The sequence below is a fragment of the Plecotus auritus genome (assembly GCF_963455305.1).
Source record: "Plecotus auritus genome assembly, chromosome: 7".
In the NCBI taxonomy this organism is placed as follows: domain Eukaryota; kingdom Metazoa; phylum Chordata; class Mammalia; order Chiroptera; family Vespertilionidae; genus Plecotus; species Plecotus auritus.
Genome location: NC_137774.1, coordinates 54,435,690 through 54,460,407, shown reverse-complemented (window position 1 = coordinate 54,460,407; position 24,718 = coordinate 54,435,690). Strand labels below are relative to the sequence as shown.

Here is a 24,718-nt window from a genome sequence, read left to right as displayed (position 1 = left end):
CTGGAGACAAGGGCTAGGTTTGTGTCTGGTCAAGGTGTGGCCAGGAAGTATAGCACTCTTATTACCAAAGTTCCTTAGAGGGAAGAGAGGGGTACAGTAGCAGTACTCCGCTGGAGCAGACCCGTGAGGATTTTGGATGCCATTTAATATACTTATATTACAAACAGCTGTGCAGGCTCTTCCGCTGGAGGCAGGAGGTGAGGGGTGGGTGTCTTCTTAAGTCCAGGCCTGCATCCACATTGGGGTAAATTGCCCGAAAGAGAGGCAAGAAATAGGCAGGCCAGATTTAGGAGACCATGAAGCTAAGGCAAGTTCATGGTGGGAGGGCTTTGATCTCGCAGGTGGTGCTGGGCTGTGTCACGAGGGAGGCTCCTGACCACTGGAATGGGGTGAGTAGGAGATGGGGTGTGCTGGAAGTGTGAAGGACACCCACTCTTGATGTGAAAGCCATAACATGAAAGATCCCATTCATCAATTTTTTATTGATTGCAAGTTAAAATGATACTTTTGATACATTGGATTAAGTAAAATATATGGCGAAAATTAATTTCACCCGCTTCTTTGTGCTTTTGTAATGTGGCTTACATTTGTGATTTAGTGTACATCACTGTTCTGGGCTGGGGGTTGGCAGTGGGCTTGTCCCACTCGAAAGCCTGTGCTTATCCCATTCCATTGTTGGCTCTTCCCCTTGTGATGGGGTCTAAAGAGGAGGGAGAGCTGGGGGTGGAGCTGGAGCTCAGGATTTGTTAATCAAGCTTTCTGCTCATTTGTGTGTTCACATGTGCTCCAAGGTTGCTGGGTGCTCAGCCCATGGCCGGCCCTCCCTTTCAGAGCCCTTGCCTGCTTAGTGAGGGGCTGGTGCAAGGGCCCATTGGCCCATTGGTGGGATGAGCCATTTCCCTGAGCACCAAGGAGGCACGTTGCTCTTTGGGGGTTTTGCAGGCTGTGTTCAGTAACATGTCTGCAGTCTTTCGGGAAGTGTGGCCTTAGCTAGTTATTTCTGGTCTACAGACACGGAGCTGCCATTTCCCAGCTGAACATGAAGGGACAGGACTGGGTGATCACTGAGTTCTGTCTAGCATTCCTTTATCTGCTTACTTTGCCCTTTATGTTTCATTGATGATTTTAATTATAATGTTTCTGTGTTGTTTACGTTTTGACTCAAGTAGTGATCACTTAGAGGACTTGGGAGGAATATACCAGCGTTTTAATTTCACAGATTTTTTTTAATTGAATTTTTTGAAGTAATTCACAGATCTTAAATGTTGAGTTTTTTTGCACATTTGATGGTTTAATACCCTATGTATAATGCTTGTTTAAGTTAATAGTAAATAGAAATATTAAGGGAAAAGAAGGCATTAGTCCTATGGCATATATTTTGAGACTTTAATTATATCGATTTTTATATTTAGCATTAAACAATTTTGTATCCTTTGATTCTTACAGATTAAAAAGTCTAACCAGTGCTTAACTCACTAAATTAGAACAGTTTTTTAAATTATATTTAAATTCTTTATTGTTTAAAGTATTACATATGATTCCTTTTTCCCCCATTAACCTCTCCCTGCTCGTTCCCCCACCCCCACCCTGCACATGCCCTCACCCCCCCTATTGACTGTGTCAGTGGGTTATGCTTATATGCATGCATACAAGTCCTTTGGTTGATTTCCTCAACTCCCACTTACTCCCTGTAACTCCCCCACTTCCCTCCCCCACCCCACAGCCCTTCTCCCTGAGGTTGGATGGTCTGTTCAATGCTTCTATGTCTCTGGATCTATTTTAGTTCATCAGTTATGTAGATCATTATATTTCACAAATGAGCGAGGTCATGTGATATTTATCTTTCTCCAACTGGCTATTTCGCTTAGCATAATGCTCTCCAATGTGAAAGCCATCCATGCTGTTGCAAATGGTAAAAGTTTCTTCTTTTTTATAGCAGCGTAGTATTCCATTGTGTAGATGTACCACGGTTTTTTAGTCCCGTCTGCTGATGGGACTTAGGCTGTTCCAAATCTTAGCTATTGCAAATTGTACTATGAACATAGGGGTGCATATGTCCTTTCTGATAGGTGTTTCTGGTTTCTTGTGATATATTCCTAGAAGTGCGATTACTGGGTTGAATGAGAGATCCATTTTTAACTTTTTGAGGAAACTCCATACTGTTTTCCACAGTGGCTGCGCCAGTCTGCATTTCCACGAGCAGTGCACAAGGGTTCCTTTTTCTCCACATCCTCGCCAGCACTTGTCGTTTGTTGATAATAGCCATTCTGGCAGTTGTGAGATGGTACCTCATTGTCGTTTTGATTTGCATCTCTTGGATGATTAGTGACATGCAAGAAAATGAAACTAGACAATCAACTTAACACCATTCACAAAAATAAACTCAAAATGGATAAAGGACTTAAACGTAAGATGGGAAACCATAAAAATCTTAGAAGAATCCATAGGCAGCAAAATATCAGACATGTCGTAGCAATATTTTTACTGATACATCTCCTAGGACAGTGGAAACTAAGGAGAAAATAAACAAATGGGAATACATCAAAATAAAAAGCTTCTGCACAGCAAAAGAAACCATCAACAAAACAACAAGAAAGCCCACTGCATAGGAGAACATACTTGCCAATGTTATATCTGATAAGGGTTTAATCTCTGAAATTTATAGGGAAATTATACAACTTAACAAAAGGAAGATAAACAATCCAATTAAAAATATTTTTATTGATTTCAGAGGAAGGGAGAAGGAAAGAGAGATAGAAACATCAATGAGAGAGAATCACTGCCTCCTGCATGCCCCCTACTAGGGATTGAGCTCACAACCCCGGCATGTGCCCTGACCAGGAATCTGACTTTGACCTCCTGATTCATAGGGTGTGGCTTAGACAGCTGAAGTGGAGTATAACTGGGTATGTATGTTTTCTCCTGGTCTTTGCCAATATAATGTTGCAGTTAACTTAGGTAGCATAAATAACCTTTTTTCATACTTTGGCTTATCTATCTATCTATCTAAAAGCCAAAGTGACCGGCTCCCTGCCGCTTCGCTCACTACTACATCCCTCAGGGGATGTCGGAGTGAAGGCCACGCTGAAGGACTCCAGCAGTGCACAAATCCATGCACTGGGCCTCTAGTTTCATTATAAGTTTCTAAAAGTGAGATTGATGAATCAATTCCTAAAGTGTTATATACCATTATACTTTTTCACCAGTATTGGGGTCAAGTGCCTGGGAAAAGGAGTGTTGAAAATGTAAAAAAATTATTTCAGTTTTGGAATTTATCTTCCTTTGTTTAGCTTTACATTTCTGTTCCTTCTCTCCCCATACCAACCTAGGTTCACATATTGCATTTCATTGTCACTTGTCTTTAATCTCTTTTAATCTAGAGCAGTGGTTCTTAACTGGGGAGAGGGGGTGGTATGGATTTTGTCCCTAGAAAACAGTTGGAAATGTCTGGAGACATTTTTTCATTGTCACAATTGAGGAGGGTCACAATTTGCATCCAGTGAGTAGAGGCCAGGGATGCTGCTGAAACATCCTCCAGCACACAGGACAGCTCCACAGCCAGTTACCTGTCCCAGAGTGTCAGTGGTGCTGAGACTGGGAAGCACTGATCTAAAGCAGTCCCTTCTACTTTTTTCTTTAGTGACATTGGCCTTTTTGTAAAAATTAGAGTAAAAGTCACTTAACAGAATTAAACATTAAGAAATACACAGTTCACTGGCATTTAGTACATTCAGAGTGTTGCCATTTCTTTCTAGTTTCAAACTTTTCATCACTACAGAAGAACACCCCTACCCATTAAGGAATCACACCCCATGTGCCCCAGGGATTTCATTCTGCTTTCTGTCCCTATGAATTTGCCTATTCTGGACATTTCATATAAGTGGAATTATACATTGTGTATTCGGTTTCTTTCACTTAGCATGTCTTCGAAGTTCATGCATATACCACCCTGACCGGTTTGGCTCAGAGGATAGAGCGTCGGCCTACGGACTGAAAGGTCCCAGGTTCGATTCTGGTCAAGGGCATGTATCTTGGTTGCAGGCACATCCCCAGTAGGAGGTGTGCAGGAGGCAGCTGATCGATGTTTCTCTCTCAACGATGTTTCTAACTCTCTATCCCTCTCCCTTCCTCTCTGTAAAAAATCAATAAAATATATAAAAAAACCAAACAAACTAAGATGCATATGCCTTTTGAAGGCTGAGTAATGTTCCATTGTATGGATATGCCACAATTTGCTTATACATTCATTCATTGATGGATATTGGACTATTTCTAACTTTGGCTATAATGCTGCTATGTGCATTCATGTACAGGTGTCTTGTAGACATATTTCATTTCTCCAGGGTCTATACCTAGGATTAGAATTGCTGGTTCCTATGATAATTTTATGTTTAACTTTTGAAGAACCACCAAACTGTTTTTCATAGCAGCTATACCGTTTTACATTCCTACCAGCAATGTGCAAATGTTCCAATTTCTCCATATCCTTATTAACACTTATTTTCTGATTTTGTTATTATAGTCATTGTTAACTGAAAAATAATATCAATTCATCAAAAAGGATTTATTCAGGAAAAAGAAAGGCTTGCAACCTAGCGCATGCAGATATGGGAAGCCAGGTGTACTCTGCCCTGCGTATTGACATGGAGGGCATTTATAGAAGGGAAAAGGAAGTTAAAGGAAGGGGAAATTGGAACCATAGAGCTTTATTATAAACAGCTCTTCCTGAAGGTTACTCCCAATTACGCAGAGTGCAAGTGGGCTTGACATGGTACTTCGTTGTAGTTTTGATTTGCGTTTCCCTAATGGCTAGTGGTGTTGAGCATCTTTCCATGTGTTTGTTGTCCTTTTGTTTATCTTTTTTGGATAAATGTTTATTCAAATCCTTTGCCCATTTTTAAATTGAGTTGTTTGCCTTTTTATTGTTGTGCTAGAGACTCAATGCACAAAATTCGTGCAAGGGGCTCGGCCCTAGCAGCCCCGGCTTTGTCCCGAAGGTCGTTCTGCTGTTCCGTCTAATTAGCATATTAGCTCTTTATTATATAGGAAGAGTTCTTAATATATTCTGGACAATAGACTCTTATCAGACATGATATGTGATTTTTTTTCCTCTCATTCTGTAGGTTGTCTTTACTTTTCTTTTTTAAAAAATATATTTTACTGATTTCTTACAGAGAGGAAGGGAGAGGGATAGAGAGTTAGAAACATCGATGAGAGAGAAACATCGATCAGCTGCCTCCTGCACACTCCCTACTGGGTATGTGCCCACAACCAAGGTACATGCCCTTGACCGGAATCGAACCTGGGACCCTTCAGTCCATGGGCCGATGCTCTATCCACTGAGCCAAACCGGTTAGGGCTGTCTTTACTTTCTTGATAGTGTCCTTTGGTGCACAAAAGGCTTTAATTTTGATGAAGTTCAGTTTACTTATTTTTATATTTGTTGCTTATCTTTTGGTGTCATATCTAAGAATCCATTGCCAAATTCAAGGTCATGATTATTTACTCCCAGGTTTTCTACTTAGAGTTTTTTAGTTTTAGCTCTTATTTTTAGGTCTTTGAGTTGATTTTTGTATATGGTATGAGATAGGGATCCAGCTTCATTCTTTTGCATGTGGAATTCAATTTTTCAAGCATTTGTTGAAAAGACTTTTCTTTCCCCACTGAATGGTCCTGACTCCCTTGTGAAAAATCATTTCTAAGTGTCTAATAATGGATGAATGGGTAAAGAAAATGTGTATATTATTCAGCCATAAAAAAGAAGGAAATCCTGCCATTTGTGACCACATGAAAGGACCTTGAGTGTATTATCCTAAGTCAGAGAAAGACAAATAATGTATGATCTCACTTATATGTGGAATCTTAAAAAAACACACAACAGCCCTACCCGGTTTGGCTCAGTGGATAGAGCGTCGGCCTGTGGACTGAAGGGTCCCAGGTTCGATTCCGATCAAGGGCATGTACCTTGGTTGCGGGTACATCCCCAGTAGGGGGTGTGCAGGAGGCAGCTGATCGATGTTTCTCTCTCATCGATGTTTCTAACTCTCTATCCCTCTCCCTTCCTCTCTGTAAAAAAAATCAATAAAATATATTTAAAAAAACACACAAAACAACAACAACAACAACAAACTCATAGAAACAAAGTAGAATGGTAGTGGCCAGGGCTGGGGAATGGAGAAAATGGGGAAATGTTGATCAGAGGGTACAAAATTCCAGTTAGAAAATGTATAAGTTCTGGGGATCTAATGTACATCATGGTCACTATAGTTGTTAACAGTATTGTATTATATACTTAAAAGTTGCTAAGAGAGTAGATTTAAAGTGTTCACAACACACACACAAAAATTGAAATCATGAAGTGATGGATGTGTTGACTAATCTTCTTGTGGGAATCATTTTATAATATATATGTGTATCAAAACATGAGGTCGTACACCTTAAATTCACACAGTGTTAGATGTCAATTATATCTCATAAAACTGGGGTGAAAACCATTGGCCATAGGTGTTTGGGTTTATTTCTAGACTCAGTTCTGTTGCATTGATCTATATGTTTATCTTTATGCCATTACCCACATGGTTTTTTTTTTGTTTTGTTTTTTTAAATATATTTTATTGATATTTTACAGAGAGGAAGGGAGAGGGATAGAGAGCTAGAAACATCGATGAGAGAGAAACATCCATCAGCTGCCTCCTGCACACCTCCCACTGGGGATATGCCTGCAACCAAGGTACATGCCCTTGACCGGAATCGAACCCGGGACCCCTCAGTCCGCAGGCCGACGCTCTATCCACTGAGCCAAACCGGTTTCGGCACCCACATGGTTTTGATTAATAAAGCTTAATATCAACTGTAATTGAAAAATAAAATAATGAAGTTTTGTAATAGGTTTAAAAATAGGGAAGTGTGAGTCTTCTACCTTTATTCTTCCATTTTTTAAAAGATTTTGGCTATTTGGGGTCTTTATATTTCCAGATGAATTTTATTTTCAGTTTATTTCTGCAAAAGTAGCAGTTGGGGTTCGATAGGGTTGCATTCACTCTCCAGATCCCTTTGGGAAGCATTGCCATCTTAATACTAATTGTTCTGACCTATAAACATGGGATTGCTTTCCATTTGTTTTCTTTAATTTTTTTTCATTGGGTTTTATAGTTTTCAGTGTACAAGTCTTTAACCTCCTTGGTTAAATTCATTTCTTGGTATTTTATTCTCTTTGTTACTTTTTAAATGGAGTTGGTTTTTTAATTTCCACTTCAGATTGTTCATTACTAGTATGTATAAACAATTGAATTTTGGGGAGAGAAACCAAGATGGCGGCATAGGTAAACACCTAAACTGCTGCCTCGCACAATAATATCAAAACTACAACTAAAAGACAAAACGGACACCATCCAGAACCACAGGAAAGCTGGCTGAGTGGAAATTCTACAACTAGAAGAAAAGAGGAAAGCACATTGAGACTCAGAGGAGCTGCAAAAGGCTGAGGTACGGAGACTCGCACGCGGAGAGGACGGGCAGCTGTGTGCACCGGCGGCTGAGTGCGCAGCTGGCTTTCTAAAGCAAGAGGGAGAAGGAAGCTCCTGACTGCATTGAACTCCAGTCCCAGGCGAGACGCTGGGAAACCAGACTCATTTGGGGGGAATCTGGACTGTCAGAAAAAGAGAAAGCACACTGAGACTCGGGAGCTGCGGAAGGCAGAGGTCAGGAGGCGTGTGCAGAGAGGACTGACTGCTGAATGCACGGGCGGCTGAGTGTGCGGCTGGCTTTCTAAAGCGGGAGGGAGACAGAAGCTCCCGACTGCACTGAACTCCAGTACTGGGCAAGTTTCTGGGAACCCTGACTCATTCAGGGAGAAACTGACTGTCTGACAGCAGGCAAAACTCGAGGGTGGCTTTCTCTCAGAGGTGCTTGCAGCGATTACCGAGGGACACTGAGACCCAGGGGCCTTTTAGGGCAGGGCTGACGGGAAACCAAGGCTGTCTGCTCCGCCCTGAAACTCCGCTCCATCCAAGCTGAGCACAGAGGCTTTTGCAATTTTGCAAGTCTTATCTCATAAGAGTGTCTCTAGCACAGAAGTTTTCCCAGCGTAGACACAGCTGATCCTCACAGCCAATTGGCCTGGAGGTCAATTCCTCCCAGTGATACCAACAACAATCAAAACTTAACTACAACAAGGCTGAGCACACAGTCCACAAAGGGGTGCACCAAGAGTGTCCACCTCAGGTAACTGGGGAGGCTGAGCCACTGTGCCCTAGAGGACACCTACCACACAAAGCTACTCTAACAACTCAGGGAAGCAGCGAAAATGTGGAGACAAAGAAACAGATCACAAATGAAAGAAATGGATTAAAACAAATGACTGGATATAGAGTTCAAAACCACAGTTATAAGGTTTTTCAAGAATTTCCTAGAAAAGGCTGATAAATTTAGCGAGACACTCGAGGATGTGAAAAAGGACCAACTAGAAATTAAACGTACACTGACTGAAATAAAAAATATTATACAGAGACCTAACAGCAGACTAGAGGACCGCAAGAATCAAGTCAAAGAGTTGAAATACAAAGAAGCAAAAAACAGCCGGAAAAGCAAAAAGAAAAAGGAATCCAAAAATTTGAAGGTAGTGTAAGGAACCTCAAGCGTACCAACGTCCGAATTATGGGGGTGCCAGAAGAAGAGAGAGAGCAAGATACTGAAAACCTATTTGAAGAAATAATGACCGAAAACTTCTCCCACTTGGTGAGAGAAATAGAATTACAAGTCCAGGAAGCGCAGATAACCCCAAACAAAAGGAATCCAAAGAGGACCACACCAAGACACATCATAATTAAAATGCCAAGAGCAAAAGACAAAGAGAGAATATTAAAAGCAGCAAGAGAAAAACAGTTAATTACCTACAAGGGAGCACCCATATGACTGTCAGCTGATTTCTCAACAGAAACTATGCAGGCCAGAAGGGAGTGGCAAGAAATATTCAAAGTGATGAATAGCAAGAACCTACAACCAAGATTACTCTACCCAGCAAAGCTCTCATTCAGAATTGAAGGTCAGATAAAGAGCTTCACAGATAAGAAAAAGCTAAAGGAGTTCATCACCACCAAACCAGTATTATATGAAATGCTGAAAGGTATTCTTTAAGAAGAGGAAGAAGAAGAAAAGTAAAGATAAAAATTATGAACAACAAATATATGTCTATCAACAAGTGAATCTAAAAATCAAGTGAATAAAAAATCTGATGAACAGAATAAACTGGTGAATATAATAGAATCAGGGGCATAGAAAGGGAGTGGACTGACAATTCTCAGGGGAAAGGGGTGTGGGAGGTGCGGGAAGAGACTGGACAAAAATCGTACACCTATGGATGAGGACAGTGGCGGGAAGGTAAGGGCAGAGGGTGGGGTGGGAACTGGGTGGAGGGGAGGTATGGGGGGATAAAAGAGGAACAATTGTAATAATCTGAACAATAAAGATTTATTAAATTTTTAAAAAATTTAATTTTGGGTATTAATCTTATATCTTACAACTTTAGGGAATTTGTGTATAAGCTTTAGTAGTTTTTTTGTAGAATCTTTGTTATTTTCTACTAGAGCAGCCGTGTGCAAACTACGGCCCATGGGCCGGATCTGGCCATTTTGGCTGTTCTATCCGGCCCGCGGAGCCGAAAGAGCGGAGGGTTCTCTTGCTCTCCCCTCCGCTCCTTTACTTTGAATTTATATTAGTTCACACAAACACTCCATCCATGCTTTTGTTCCGGCCCTCCGGTCCAGTTTAAGAACCCATTGTGGCCCTCGAGTCAAAAAGTTTGCCCACCCCTGTACTAGAGGCATGAAATTCGTGCACTGGCAGGGCGGGGGGGTTTCCCTCAGCCTGGCCTGCGCCCACTCGCAGTCCGGGACCCCTCGCTCCTTACCATTCGCTGCCACCACTGTGCTTGCCAGCCGGGAGCCCGGCTTCTGGCTGAGTGGCGCTTCCCCTGTGGGAGCGCACTGACCATCAGGGGGCAGCTCCTGCGTTGAGCATCTGCCCCCTGGTGGTTAGTGCACCTCATAGCAACTGGTCGTTCTAGTCATTCTGCTTGTAACAGTCACTTAGGCTTTTATTATATAGATTTGTAGGGTCATGTCATCTGCTTATAGATATAGAGATAACTTTACTTCTTCCTTCTTCATCTGGGTGATTTTTTTTCTTTTCTTGTGGAATTGCCCTAGCTAGCACAGCCAGTCCAGTGTTGATTAGCAATGGGGAAAGTGGGCATCCTTGTCCTATTCCTGATCTTAGGGGAAAGTTTTTAGTCTTTGACTAACTATATGATGTTAGCTGAGGTTTTCATGTTTACTCTTTATCATGAGGAAGTTCCCTCTATTTCTAGTTTCCTGGGTCTTTTTATCACAAGACATTGACTTTTAAAAGGCTTTGGCTTTTTAATATAGAAACTTTTGTGCATATGTTTTATTCTGACCAGTGCTGATTCCTAAAGAAAAGCCCCCAATCACAGTTGTTGGTGATGTGGGAGGAAGGATCGCCATTATTGTGGTATGTAAACCTCTTTTATTATTAATTATTTTATTTACCATTGTTATTTTGTTAACTTATTTTTTAATTGTGTGGGATTAGTGGTATGTCCAGGTAAGTCTGATTTGAGTTGGTGCCTTGCACTAAATGTTTATGTTGGTCCAAAAATAGAAAATTGTTACCATTAGTTTATTAAGAAATTGCTAATTACTTTGTTAACTAAATAGCTGTGTATCATAACATGAAAAATTGTTTTGTGATCAAAATGGATTATAACTGTTTAAGACACACATCCTCTCACACTGCATAAAACCAGTGCACAGAACATTTAATACCTGTATTATAGTTTAAATAATAAAATTAACACCTGGGTACTCACTGCTCAGCTTGGAGCAAGAACACTGTCGAGTTCCCTTCAGCACCCAGGGCTTTCCCTGGCCTCTCTCCTCTCTTCCCACCAGAGCTGGTCACTGCCCTGAACCCGTCATTCATGCTCTTACTTAGCCTTACATTCTGCCATGAGTACACGTGTCCCTATCTGCATTAAATGAAACAACACTATGTTGTTTTGTTTTGCATGGTTTTGCTATTTATATAATGAAGTTTATACTTCGTGGCATTTTGTTCTCACTGCTTTGAGAGTTCTTTGGGTGGTACATGATTCTTTTTCACTGTATTGTGTTCCATGGTATGATTATTACACAACTTACTTATCTGTTTTCTGGGCATTGAATATACAGTTTTTCTATTTCCAAATAATAGTGCTTTGCACATTTTCACCTTGTTTTCTGGTGCATGCACACAAGACTTTCTAGGTGCCTGCAAGTGAAGATGTGCAGTTTGGAAGTACACACATTTCCAGCCTTCTAGGAGGTGCCACCTCGTTTCCAAAGAGGTCGCCCTGTTTCCCAAGCCTTCATAGTAGGCCCCATATTCTCCCAGCACTTGTAATTTTGTTAGAAAATCTCTGACGTCACCCTATAGGGTAATAGCTGTCTATTAATTTACAAAATCTATAGTAGCAAGATGTAATAACAAGGTGTAGTAACAATATCTGTAGCACTCTTTTCCCTTTCTATTGCAACTGCATTTAAAAAAATTTTTTAAGCTTTTTATTTTAAATTATAGACTCCTAGGAAGTAGCAAAAAAAAAAAAAATGCAGGGGGGTCTTTCATACTCTTTACCCAGTTTCCTCATTCTTGTTCAACTGTAGTATAGTAACATAGTCTAGAAATTCATATTGCCACTCTCCTTTGAGCTGATTCAAACAGCACCAGTGTTGTGTGTGTATGGATGTATGCAGTCTTATCGCACATGTAGCTTTGTGTGACCACCACTGCAATCAAGATTCAGAACTATTCCTCCAGAAAGCTCTTTCTTGCTTCCCCTTTATAGCCACACCCACCTCCTCCTCATCTCACCTCTAACTCTTTTTTTTTTCTTGGTTAATCCTCACCTGAGGATATTTTTCCATTAATCTTTTAGAGAGAGTGGAAGAGAGAGGGAAAGACAGAAACATCCATCGGTTGCCTCCTGCACGCGCTCCGACCAGAGCTTGGGGAGGAGCCTGCCACTGAGGTATGTGCTCTTGACTGGAATCGAACCTGGGACCCTTTGGTCCACAGGCCGGTGCTCTATCCACTGAGCCAAACCGGATAGGCAACCCCTAATTCTTGTAGTCACTAGTCTATCCTCTGTCTCTGTAATTGTGATTTAAGGAAAGTCTCATAAATGGAATATACAACCTGGAGGTCCACCCAGGTTGTATATTATCAGGTGTACAGGTTAATAATGTGGATTTTGTAATCAAAGAAAACACGATAATGTCAAGAGAAACATCAAAAGTGCTTTATTCAAAGTAATGTCCATTGCTAGCTACACATTTCCCCCATCTTTCAGGTAATTTGTGGATAGTGTCCCAATAGAACTTCTCTTGTTTTGAGGCAAACCATTCAGACACCCAATTTTCCACTTCTTCGTACATTTTGAAGTGCTGCTGAGAAAGTGCATGTGCCATAGATCGGAGCAAGTGGTAATCTGAAGGAGCAAGGTCTGGTAAATACAGCGGGTGGGGTAATACTTCCCAGGCAAGATCTTTTAACGTGCCTTTAACTGGTTTTGAAGTGTGTGATGGTGTGTTATCATGAAGCAAAATTACTTTGCCTTGTCTTTTGGAACATTCTGGTTGTTTTACGATCAAAGCGTGGTTCAAATTGATTATTTGTTGTAGGTAGCAATCAGTATTAATGGTTTCACCTGGTTTTAGAAGCTCATAATACACCACACCTTCCTGATCCCACCAAACGCAGAGCATTGTCTTCTTTCCGAAGCAATTTGGCCTTGCAGTCCACGTTGATGGTTGACCTGGATCAACCCATGGTTTTGTGCATTTGGGATCGCCAGCCACAATTCAATGCAAAAAAGACTTTCCTTTGTGCCATTGAAGCAATATTTTACTAATGACTTCGGTTTTCCATTTGTCTTTCGTTCAGTTGATGTGGCACCCGTTTTCCTTCCTTTAAAATCTTTCCCATTGCTTGTAAACGATTGGAAATTGTTTGCTGAGCAATGTTTAGTCTTTCTGCAATAATGCTTGTAATTGTTGGTCTTCAAACTTTTTTGGTTGACCTGGACGTTCTTGGTCTTTCACATTGAAATCATCACTTTTAAAGCACTTAAACCAGTGTTCACAAGTATCTTGAGATGGAGCATGTTCACCATAAGCTTCCTGAAGTATATATACGATAACTTTCAGCAGCACTTTTCTTCAAAATAAAGTAATTACAGCTTCCCACAAATGCTCTTTTTTGGCATGAAATTGGACATTTTTAAGCGTAAAAATATCTATGATGTTAACACCTTCAGCAAATTTGACATATAAAGTTCTGAAGCTTGCTGTCACTACAACAAACTGCATACATATCAAATCGCATATATATCAACATATGTGTAACTCCATCTATTGAAAAAAAAACGCGTTATTAACCGGTACACCTGTTAACAGTCCGTCCTTACAGCTGAGCAGTGCTCCAGCCTGGAGGCCCCACAGCGTGTCCGGCCTCTTACCCGTGAGGGCCATGTGGGCAGCCCCCAGTTCTGCTATTAGAGAATAATAATGTTTGTGTGAACAGTTTTGATTTTCCTGGGATAAATGACCAAAAGTACAGTTGTTAGACTTCATGGTAATTGCAAGTTTAGTTTTATGAGAACCTGTCAAGTTGTTTTTCAGAGTGGTGTACCATTTTACCAGTAGTGCTTTTAAAGTAATATATGTATATTTTTTCTTTGCTCATAGTAATATCCATATATATTTTAAAAGAGTTGTATATATACATACACACAATGTGGGCAAAGTAGGTTTATAGTTGTTCATAGGGAAAAGAATACAATCTTACCTAATAATAGACAAACATGTAAATTGACCATACCTCTGCTACACCCACAGCCAATCAGAGTGAGTATGCAAATTAGAAGGCCAAAGATGGCGGCTGCCCAGCTGCTCCAGGCACCGAGTGGCCAGGCCGGGCAGGACGCCTGCTATGAGAGAGAGGGCAGGGGCGAAGGGATCTACAGGAGTGGCACTCTGGCCGCAGCGAAGACAAGACTACAGACTCCGGAGTCTGCAGTGAAGAGGAAGATGGCAGACTCTGGCCGGAGAGAAGGCCTGGGTCCCGGGTGCCAGAGGAAAACCGGTGCTGGAAGCCAAGGGAAGGAAGGCCTATTGCATGAATCTCTGCGTGCAACGGACCTCTAGTTATTAATAAATACTAATACAAGAATAAGCTCTTTTGCATACTCACAACTATCAACCTATTTTTGCCCCACTCTGTATAAAATACATGAATATTTATTCAATCCTGGACAATGCTTGATACCTTCATGGGCTTGAAATAGCTGGTAGCCTGGGTATAATAGGAAAGATGCAGGTTTTTTTCCTGTTTCTCTCCTGTGTGTCTCTCTACTACTCACACAAAACACTTCCCTTCTGGTCACCAGAGTGTGAGGTTTTCCCCACATCAAGTCATTCTCTGCTACAGTTTAGCTCAGATTCTGTCTTCCTAGAAATAGTGCCAGATCCCACAGGTTAAGGGCTCAGTCCCAGGAGACTGCTGCCCCCACCACTCAGATGCTGTTCACAAGTAACAGGTTACCCCCAACTTCTGTACAATTTGGCACAAATGGGGGTTCCCATGAGCCCCTCCTTTGTTGTGTTAATTTGCTAGAGCAGTTCGCAGGCCCAGGGGAGCACATTTACCACTTTATTAAAGGACAGAACAGAAACTCTCTGAAGCCCCTGCTACTGGGATTTCACGGAGCTCTCTAGTGTAGGCATGGCCGGCATTCACTCCATTTCCAGCCCCTCTCCCCTGGCTGAGATTAGGGGTGGGGCTACCCTCCCAGGCTTCTGATCATGGAATATTCTTTCCAGCAACCAGCCCCACCCAGTGGCCACCCAGCGTCACCCCATTAGAACAAAAGGCAGTCCTATCACCCAGGAAGTCACCAAGTCTCAGGAGCCCTTTCCCAGACGCCAGGGCCAGAGGCCTCCAGCTAGATATTACTAGCTTGCTCTGGGAATCTGTGGTCCATATATTAGAAACCACTGAACTGGGTACATTGTTAAAAATTATAATTGTTTTTTTTTCCCCATTATACAAACATGTAAAAAAACGTATTTCCCATAAGCACAGTGGAGAAAAATTGGAAAATAAGGAAAATTAGCAAGAAAAGAGGAAGAACCACCCAAAGTATCTTGTAACGGTTTTACTATGTATTTAAAAAACGAAAACATTCAGCAAACGTATTTGGAGCACATGCATGGTGCGGACACAGTTCTGGGCGTGGGGATATAGAGCCAGAAGCCGCAGGGAGCATGGAGTGTGGCAGAGACAAGCCGCTGTGAGTGACAGGCCTGCAGGGTGGCTGTGAAGGCCGGAGGGAGTGCAGTGGGAGTGTAGCAGTGTGCGGCTGCACACGTTAAAACGAAACAGCAAACTGTTACCGGAAAGTTAGACCCTTTCTTTTCCGGGCTGTCTGAACCCATCGTTGCCAGCGTGCTCATGTGCATTTTACTCAATCTGTAATTTGACAGGATGACATTATCGATGATGTTGACAGCTTTCTCGCTGCAGCAGAGACCCTGAAGGAAAGAGGGGCATATAAGATCTTCATGATGGCAACGCATGGCTTGTTATCTTCCGATGCCCCCCGACTAATTGAGGAATCTGCCATCGACGAGGTAACAGCCAGCCTGTGCGGGCACACCTGCCCTGCCATTCTGGCACTTCTGAGCTGTAGTTACAGAGAGCGGTGAAGAAGGAGCTGTTTTGTAGTTATGAATGGATTAAACACAGGTCATGTTTGTGTTTCATCGACTATAGCCTCGGTCCTTGGCCCATAGTAATAGTGAATAGTTCTGATAACTCATGAATGGAGCAGGAGTCTGTGCTGGCACTGAGGCGCTGTGCACCCTCCCTGAGCTCCTCGCAGCTTGCAGGGTCCCAGCAGCACCCTTGGAGAAGTGAGTAATTGTGCATCAGAAAAGTTCAGTGACTGAAGGCCCACAGCTTCTAGGCTGAACCATTTGCGTTTGCCTGATGCCAAAGCCGTCTCTCTCCCTGTGCAGCTGCCTGCGATATGAAATGGGGAGAGGAAGCCACCAGGCGATCTTCCTAAGCCGCCTCTGGCCCGTGTGGCTGCAGGAAGGCTGTTCAGGTGCATAGCCCTGCTTTATGCACCTCTCTTATTCCGGAGGCCAGCCAGGAAACGGGGATTGATCGTATAAATCACATTTTTATTCTCTCTTAAATAGTAAAAGTGCTGTCCCCGTAGATTCCTAGCTATTGAATCTTAAATTAGTTAAACTTTTACTTTTCCAAGTCTCAAAACTTTTGTTTTTGTTAATCCTCCCCAGAGGATATTTTTCCATTGATTTATAGAGAGAGTAGAAGGGAAGGGAACAACAGAGCGAGAGAAACATAGATGTGAGAGAGGTATATCGATTGGTTGCCTCCTGCACGGGCCCTGACCAGAGCCAGGGATCCAATCTGCAATTGAGGTACGTGCCCTTGACCAGAATTGAACTCGGAACCCTTAGTCCACAGGCTGACGTTCTATCCACTGAGCCAAACCTCCTAGGGCCAAGTCTCACATCTTTACTCTTCACATTAGATCTCCTGAGCCTGCCCCTCTGTTTATTGTCTTTAATGGGTTAAAGTACAGACCAATGGCCAGACTTGCATGTCTCTCATCAATCCAACCTCCTTACTTAGCTGGACGAAGAACTGAGAATGACATAGGCATTCAGAGAGGCAAATCTAAGAGTACAGAATTCACATGTTAAGTAACGTGAGAAGACTTCTGGCCCGGGGCAGCGCTCCCCGCCCCCCACCTCCCCCCCAGCCTGGCTATCCAAATGGCACTAGGACTGACTCTCACGGGTGCTGCATGTGGGCCCATTAGAAATAGCAAAGCAGAGCAAGGTGCAGAGGGGCTGCTGGAGCCCGGCTTCCTAGAGCATAGTGTGGTTCCGAGGGAAGTATAGCCACCAGCTGAGGCCCGGGCGCGTCTGACAGTGGGAGCACCTGAGTGGAGGGCCGCCCTGGATGCCTTTGCATCCTGACAGCACTCACTGATGTGCATAACCACGTTGGGGCAAGGAACCAATGGCTAACCTGGTTAGGAAGCAAAGGGTTTTCGTTTAAACTTACACACAAAACAGAGCTGCACAGTAGTTTGTACAGTTTAGAACAGTAATGGCAGGATCGACAAGTTAGGTGGGAGTTGAGAGAAGTGGAAGGAAGCGAATTTCCCTTCTTTCCGAGTAGGAGCCAGTAGGTAGTGCTTGGGGTTGATAAGTCATGCTTTGAAGTGTTTTTATTTCTTCTTTAAAATTGAAGTAGTTAAATTAAATGCCCAGAATAGGCACCTATACACATAGTACATTCGTGATTGCCAGGGGTCGGGGAAGGGTAACTAGGAGTGCAGCTCAGGTCGCAGGGCTGCTTTCTGGAGAGATGCTGGCTGGCACAGCTCTGAATGTTCCCAAACCACTGAATGGTGCACTTTATGGCGGTGAATCGGGCTGTCCCCAGAAAACAGCATCATGATTTCCAGTGTTTGAGAGGAAATTGTTGGAAAAAGTTGGCGGTACCTGATTTGCATGCACAAAATAAAATTATTGTCCACCTTAAAAAACAACAGGTGAATTGTATGGTATGTGAATTATATCTCAGTAAATCTGTTATTTTAAAAAATGGTTAGAATAAATTGGGAAAATTCATTTTCCACTGAGGGTGGTTAATTTAGTGAGAGAAACGGCCCACAAGGTCACCACAGCGCACTGCAGGCTGCGCTTTGCCGGCCTGGCCCTGCGCCTTTGTTCTGTGTGAGTGGAGCAGTAAATTCTGTGATACCAGTGAGGAGGTATTTCCCCCCTTTGAGACTTATATAACCTTTTATGTTTCCATTTTTGTTTAGTTACCAGGAAGATCAAGTGCCAAATGATTAGTCAATAATTACTTAAGGCTAGGTTTTCGTGTCCCCAGTGCTGGCAATGCATATGTCTGTCCAGCTCTGTTGTAGCATCTCCTTCTGTATATGCTTCTTTTTAAAAAAAATTAATTTTATTTTAAAAAATCTTTATTGTTGTGAGTATTACAGATGTCCTCCTTTTTCCCCATTGCTCCTCTCCACTTGGTCCCTTTCCCACCCCAGGCCTTCACCATCCCACTGTCTGTGTCCATAGGTAAGATCTTTGGTTAATCTCTTCCTGCACCCACTATCCCCTTCCCTCTGAGAGTCGTCAGTCTGTTCCATGTTTCCATGCCTCTGATTCTATTTTATTTACCAGTTTATTTTGTTCATTAGATTTCTTGTTCATTTATTTTGATTTCTTAAGCTTTATTTATTTAGTTAGTTAGTTAATCCTCACCCGAGGATATTTTAATATTGATTTTTTAGAGAGAGTGGAAGGGAGAAGGAGAGACAGAAAGAAACATCTATGTGAGAGGAACATCGATTGGTTGCCTCCTCTACAAACCCTGACCAGGGCCAGAGAACCTGCAACCAAGATATGTGCCCTTGACTGGAATTAAACCCAAGACCCTTCAGGCTGATTGATGCTCTATGCACTGAGCCAAACTGGCTAGGGCATGATTTTTAGATTCAATTGTTCATAGATATGTATGTGTTGCCATTTTTTATTCATATTTTTTATCTCTTCTTCTTTTTCTTCTTCTTCCTCTTTCTCTTCTTAAAGAATACCCTTCACCATTTCATGTAATACTGGTTTGGTGGTGAGGAACTTCTTTAGCTTTTTCTTATCTGTGAAGCTCTTTATCTGATCTTCAATTCTAAATGAGAGCTTTGCTGGGTAGTAATCTTGGATGTAAGTCCTTGCTCTTCATCACTTTGAATATTTCTTGCCACTCCCTTTGGCCTGCAAAGTTTCTGTTGAGAAATCAGCTGACAATCAAATGGGCGCTCCCTTGTAGTTAACTAACAGCTTTTCTCTTGCTGCTTTTAAGATTCTCACTTTGTCTTTAGCCATTTGCATTTTAATTATGATGTGTCTTGGTGTGGGCCTCTTTGGGTTTCTCTTATTTGGGACTCTCTACACTTCCTGGACATGTAAGTATTTCTCCAGGTAGGGGAAGTTTTCTCTCAAATGGGTTTTCAATATCTTGCTCTCTCTTCTCCTTCTGGACCCCCATTATATTAACATTGGTACACTTGAAGTTGCCCTAGAGTCTCCTTACACTGTCTTCATATTTTTGGATTTTTTTTTCTTTTTGCTCTTCTGGTTGGGTGTTTTTTGTTTCCTCATATTTCAAATCATTGATTTGATTCTCAGAATCCTCTACTTTACTGTTGAATCCCTGTAAATGATTCTTTACTTCAGTTAATGTATGCTTAATTTCTGACTGGTCCTTTTTCATGTCTTTGACATTCTCATGAAGATCCTTGAAAGTCTCATGAAGATCCTTGAATAACCTTATAACTATGGTTTTGAACTCTGTATTCAGTAGTTTGCTTGCTTCCATTTCTTTCATTTATGACATGTTTCTTTGTCTCCGCATTTTGGCTGCTTCCCTGTGTTTGTTTCTTTGTATTAGCTAGAGCTGCTTTATCTCCTGGGATTGTAGAGTGGCCTTGTCTTGTAGGTGTCCTGTAGGGCCCAGTGTCTCAGCCTCCCCAGTCACCTGAACTGGGCACTCTAGGTGCACCCCTGGGTGGGCTGCGTGCACAGTCTTGTTGTAGTTGAGCCTTGATTGCTGTTGGCATCACTGGGAGGAATTGACCTCCAGGTCAGTTGGCTGTGAGGACCAGCTGTGATTACAATGGGAGAGCTGCTGTGCAGGAGACAACCCTATGGAGCAGAACTTGCTTCAGTGGGGCTTTGGTGCTCACTGAGTCTTCCCCTTGAGTGTGTCACTTGTGGATGTGTAGGGTTGTAATCTGCTATGGTCTGAAGCTGTCCACTGATGCACTGGCTCTAGGGCCTCCTGGGAGGTGCAAAGTCAGCCACTGTCTGGGGCCACTTGGCTGCTATTTTCTATTTTTATTGGGCTTTGAGGTGCCCAGGCAAGGCCCAGCTGTGAAGCAAGGCAGGCTGGTGCTAGTACAGGGGTGGGCAAACTTTTTGACTCAAGGGCCACAATGGGTTCTTAAACTGGACCGGAGGGCCGGAACAAAAGCATGGATGGAGTGTTTGTGTGAACTAATATAAATTCAAAGTAAAGGAGCGGAGGGGAGAGCAAGAGAACCAGATAGAACAGCCGGATCCGGCCCGCGGGCCGTAGTTTGCCCACGGCTGTACCAGGTCTTGGGCCTTTTATTGATAGATTTGGGGCATGCTGTCACCAGCTGTAGCTTGTTTGGGAGATTTTTAGCAGTCAGAAGCCTGAGCCAGGACAGGGCATTCATATGGAAAAGCTGCTGCAAACAGCTTGGTTGGGGCTGCAAATTGGATGGTGCAGGGTCTCAGGGAATCACCAGGTAGAGCAAACAGTGTGAGCCAGGCTGATGGAGACTCAGATATGGTTGCCAGTCAGCCCTGTGACGGCGGGGGGGGGGGGGGGGGGGTGTGGGGTGGGGGGGCAGCACCAGAACAATGACCCCTGCAAGTACCCCAGTCTGGAGGAAAGCAGCCCCCACGTTCCTGACCTGATGTCAGACAGTCCAGTTCCTGCCATATGTGTCTGAGTCCCCAGCGTTGGAGCTTGGAAGAAGTGGGACCATGGAAGCTCGTGCATGGGTCCTTATCACTCAGCCATAATCCCCACCTGCTTTACAGCTCATAGTTGTAACCCTGGGCTGGGGTCTGGTGTTAGGCTGGGACCCCTTACTTCTCACAGAGGCCTCTGCAGAGATCATCTCCCTCCTGATTAAAAGAACAGCGTACATGAGTATTGGACCAGCCTGGTCCGTGCCTCCGCCCCTCCTACCAGTCTCAATGTGCTTCTTCTTTCCTTCTCTAGTTGTAGGATTTCCATTCAGCCAGATTTCAGGCAGTTCTGAATGATGGTGGTTCTGTATTTTAGTTGTAATTTTGATGTGGTTGTGGGGAGGCAGTGAGTACCGCTGTTTACACTACCATCTTGGTTCTCCTTTTATTTTTTTTAATATATTTTTATTGATTTCAGAGAGGAAAGGAGAGGGAAAGAGAGAAACATCAGTGTTGAGAGAGAATTATTGATTGGATGCCTCCTGCATACCCCCTATGCCTCCCACTGGGGATCGAGCCTGCAACCTGGGCACGTTCCCTGACCTAATCAGGAATCCAACCATGACCTCTTGGTTCATAGGTCAATGCTCATCCACTGAGCAACACCAGTTGGGTCTGTATGTGCTTCTTTAGTGTAAACTGTCGTGTGTGTGTGTGTGTGTGTGTGTGTGTGTGTGTGTGTGTGTGTATTTTTCCATTTATTTTTAGGGAGAGTGGTAGAGGGAGGGGAAGACAGAGAGAAACATTGATGTGAGAGAAACACATCAATTGGTTGCCTCCTGCACGCGCCCTGACCAGGGCCTGGGCCAGGGAGGAGTCTGCAACCAAGGTATGTGCCCTTGACCAGAATTGAACCTGGGACCCTTCGGTCTGATGGCCAAAACTCTATCCACAGAGCCAAACTGGCTACGGCAGTGTAAACTATCTTGAGCCTTATTTTGGAAGTAGGGAATCCTATCTAATAAAAGGGTAATGTGCAAATTAACGGTCACAAAGATGGTGGCGCCCATAGACACAAGATGGCGGCGCCCAGTCCTCTCAGCCCCACCAGAGTCCTCCAGTGCCAGGGGGGTGGCCACTGAGAGCAGGCTGCATAAGCGGCCTGGCAGAATGCTTGCTTCGTCACTGTGGCAACGAGGCAAGCGTTCTGGCCAGGCTGTGGATGGGCCTCTGGCCAGGCCTGGGTATGGAACGCTTGCGTAAGAAAAGAAGGAACTGGTGAGCTGAGCAGAGTTGAGTGGCCCCTGACTCCTGGGCAAGGTCAAGTCCAGGCAGCCAGAGGGTGGAGAGTGGAGGATAGTGTGACAGGAGGGGCTGGTGGTGGAAGCACAGGGGTGAAAGCCTGCTGAGAAAGAGGAAGGAAGCCCTTTATTGGAGTTCCTGAGAACAGGGAGGGAAGTCGTTTGCATTTCCCAGCCGCAGATGGGCCTCTGGGCTGCCGAGAGCCTCTGGGCAGCAGCGGATGCAGAGCAGCCAGGCCCCCGAGAGAGCTACTGGCACACGGATTCGTGCATAGGGCTACTAGTGTATAAGTAATAAAAATTATTCCTATCCCATGTTTTTTTAAGGTTTTTCTTCCACATGTACTATTGAAAAGTGCTTGTTTTATCTTTTTTTCATTTTTATCAAATTTTAACTTTTTAAAATAACAGCTTTATTGAGATGTAATTCACATACTATACAATTCACCCCCTTAAAGTGTATATGATTCAGTGTTTTTAGTACATTCACAGAATTGTACAGCATCACCATCATCAATTTTAGAACATTTCCCTCCTCCTAGAAGGAAACCTCATACCCATTAGCAGCCACCCTCCATTTCATCTCCATCCACCCAGCCCCAGGCAACTGCTTCACTTAATCTCCTTTGTGTCTATAGATTTCCCTAATTCTGACCTTATACACGAGTGCAGTCATGCAGTGTTATATTTTCTGTCTGGCTCCTTTCACTCAGCGTAGTATCATCTATGTTGTAGCATGTATGTCAGTACTTCATTGTTTTTTGCTGAAGTGTATGGAAAAAACACTTTTTTGTCTCTTCATTCATGGGAATTTGTGTACAAGCTTTTGTATAAACGTCTATTTTAATTTCTCTTGGGTTTATACCTAGGAGTAGAATTGCTGGGACATATGGTGACTCCATGTTTAAACTCTTAAAGACCTGCCAGGCGGTTTTCCAACGCAGTTGAACCCTTATCCATCCTTACAGCGATGTAGGGGGCTCCAGTTTCTCCACGCCCTTGTGAACATCTTTATTATATGTCCTTTTGCCTGTAGCTGTACTAGTGGGTGTAAGCTTAGCAGATCTTAGGCTAAGAAATGTGGACTGAAACGTTGATGAAGGTATGGTAGACCCGCTGTCCTCTTCAGAGATTTGAGACTAGATCAGATTCCAGGTCGCACCAGGAAGCTACTTGGTTTTATGCTGCTCTTGTTTTTTTTTCTCTTGCTTCTAAGGTGGTGGTTACCAATACAATTCCACATGAAATCCAGAAGCTCCAGTGCCCCAAAATCAAAACTGTGGACATCAGCATGATCCTTTCAGAAGCTATCCGCCGGATTCACAACGGGGAGTCCATGTCCTACCTTTTCAGAAACATAGGCTTAGATGACTGAAGAGCTTTCTTTCTTTATAACTCCCAAGGGGCAAACTGGAATGTGAGAGTGTGTGCTGTGAGAGATCAGGCCAGACTTGATGTATTTCCCAGGGGCCATTTGTGTTTTGTTCCTTTCTTGTTAATTACTATGAAGATAGACCAACTTTTTTTGTCGATTTGGGTGTTTGTGAGTTTTTTGGGCAATTTTTATAAAAAACTGTATCCTCCTCTTAAATAAGTTAAGACCTTAGTGTTTTTAGTCTAACTATATAAAATATAACTTGGAAGAATATTTTTAAGTTCACAAACAGCCTTTTTTCAAAATTGTTAGAGCCCAAGTGCTTAAAAAATTTAATAAAATAAAATGGTCTACTGACTGTATGATACCTGCAATTGAAAAGCCAAAAAAACCTATACTGTCGAGTCCAGGAATGACCTTTTTAGAAATGCTCTTATAGGTAAGCACATGGAATATGTGACCATTATTTATTTTCTGCAACAAAAGAAGGAATAAAAACTTACTGTGTTTGTGTGTGATTTTTTACCCTTTATGTTTTGGCAATTGTTTTATAACTAAAATAAAGTGAAACCTGAATATACATGTTGTGGATGTTGAAATGTTCACCACATTGATTAAGTTTTCTCTGCTGCAACTTGTGGGATGACATGGTAGCCTCATAAGGATGTACTCAGACCTGCACGTTCCTACATGCAGTCATTTGACTGGCAGGAGAGGGACTCATTCTCAGGCTGGTGGGTGGGGCGGGACCTTGCTCCTTGTTTGACAGCACAGCCATTCTCCAAACAGAATGTGGCCCTGCATGCCCTTGGGGATGAAATGCTAGAGGGGGTCACAGGGCAGGTGATGTGATTCTTGTCAGTGCCAAGCATGTAAGAGTTTAGAACTCGAAACTTGGGCCTTAGAGTTCACCAGGCTGGATTGCTGAGCTCTCCTGAGCTGTGCCAGTGTGTTCTCCCTCTAAGGCCATGTGTGGGCAGGGGCTGTTAGTGTGGAGCGTCATGGGGCAGTGGAGGCGGGGCAGGGACTGTGAGCATGGAGCTTCATAGGGCTAGCGAGGTGGAAGAGTGTCACGGGGCGTGGGTAGCAGAGGCCAAGGAGCCTCGCTGGGCGGGGGCTGTTAGCGTGGAACTTCACGGGGGTGGCTGAGGCTGAGGAGCCTTGCAGGGCGGGGCTGTGAGCGTGGAGGTTCACAGGGCAGGGGCCACGGAGGTGGGGGAGCGACGCTGGGTGGCGGATATGCCCTGATTGCAGCTAGGCCTAGAGACCCTAACCACGCACGATTTAATCGTGTGCTGGGCCTCTAGTATATATAAGAGGCTAATATGTTAAGTGTTCCTCCTACCATCTGACCAGTCACAATG

The 24,718-nt window shown here is 43.3% G+C and overlaps 1 protein-coding gene across 7 annotated transcripts in view; it reads left to right on the top strand.

Annotated features, from left to right (window-relative positions):
- Nucleotides 1-23,934, top strand: part of PRPSAP2 (phosphoribosyl pyrophosphate synthetase associated protein 2) — a 71,642-nt gene extending 47,708 nt beyond the window's left edge. For 4 of the 7 annotated variants that reach the window (XM_080677280.1, XM_080677284.1, XM_080677286.1 and 1 more), the window contains 3 exons: nucleotides 10,460-10,530; nucleotides 15,603-15,749; nucleotides 23,196-23,933. In XM_080677280.1, coding sequence (XP_080533406.1) covers nucleotides 10,460-10,530; nucleotides 15,603-15,749; nucleotides 23,196-23,354 — 377 coding nt within the window. In that variant the 3' untranslated portion in view covers nucleotides 23,355-23,933. Of the gene's footprint in view, nucleotides 1-10,459; nucleotides 10,531-15,602; nucleotides 15,750-23,195 lie in introns of all 7 variants that reach the window. The other 3 variants (XM_080677283.1, XM_080677282.1, XM_080677281.1) reach the window with 2 other exon arrangements.
- The last annotated feature ends 784 nt before the right edge of the window (nucleotides 23,935-24,718 follow it).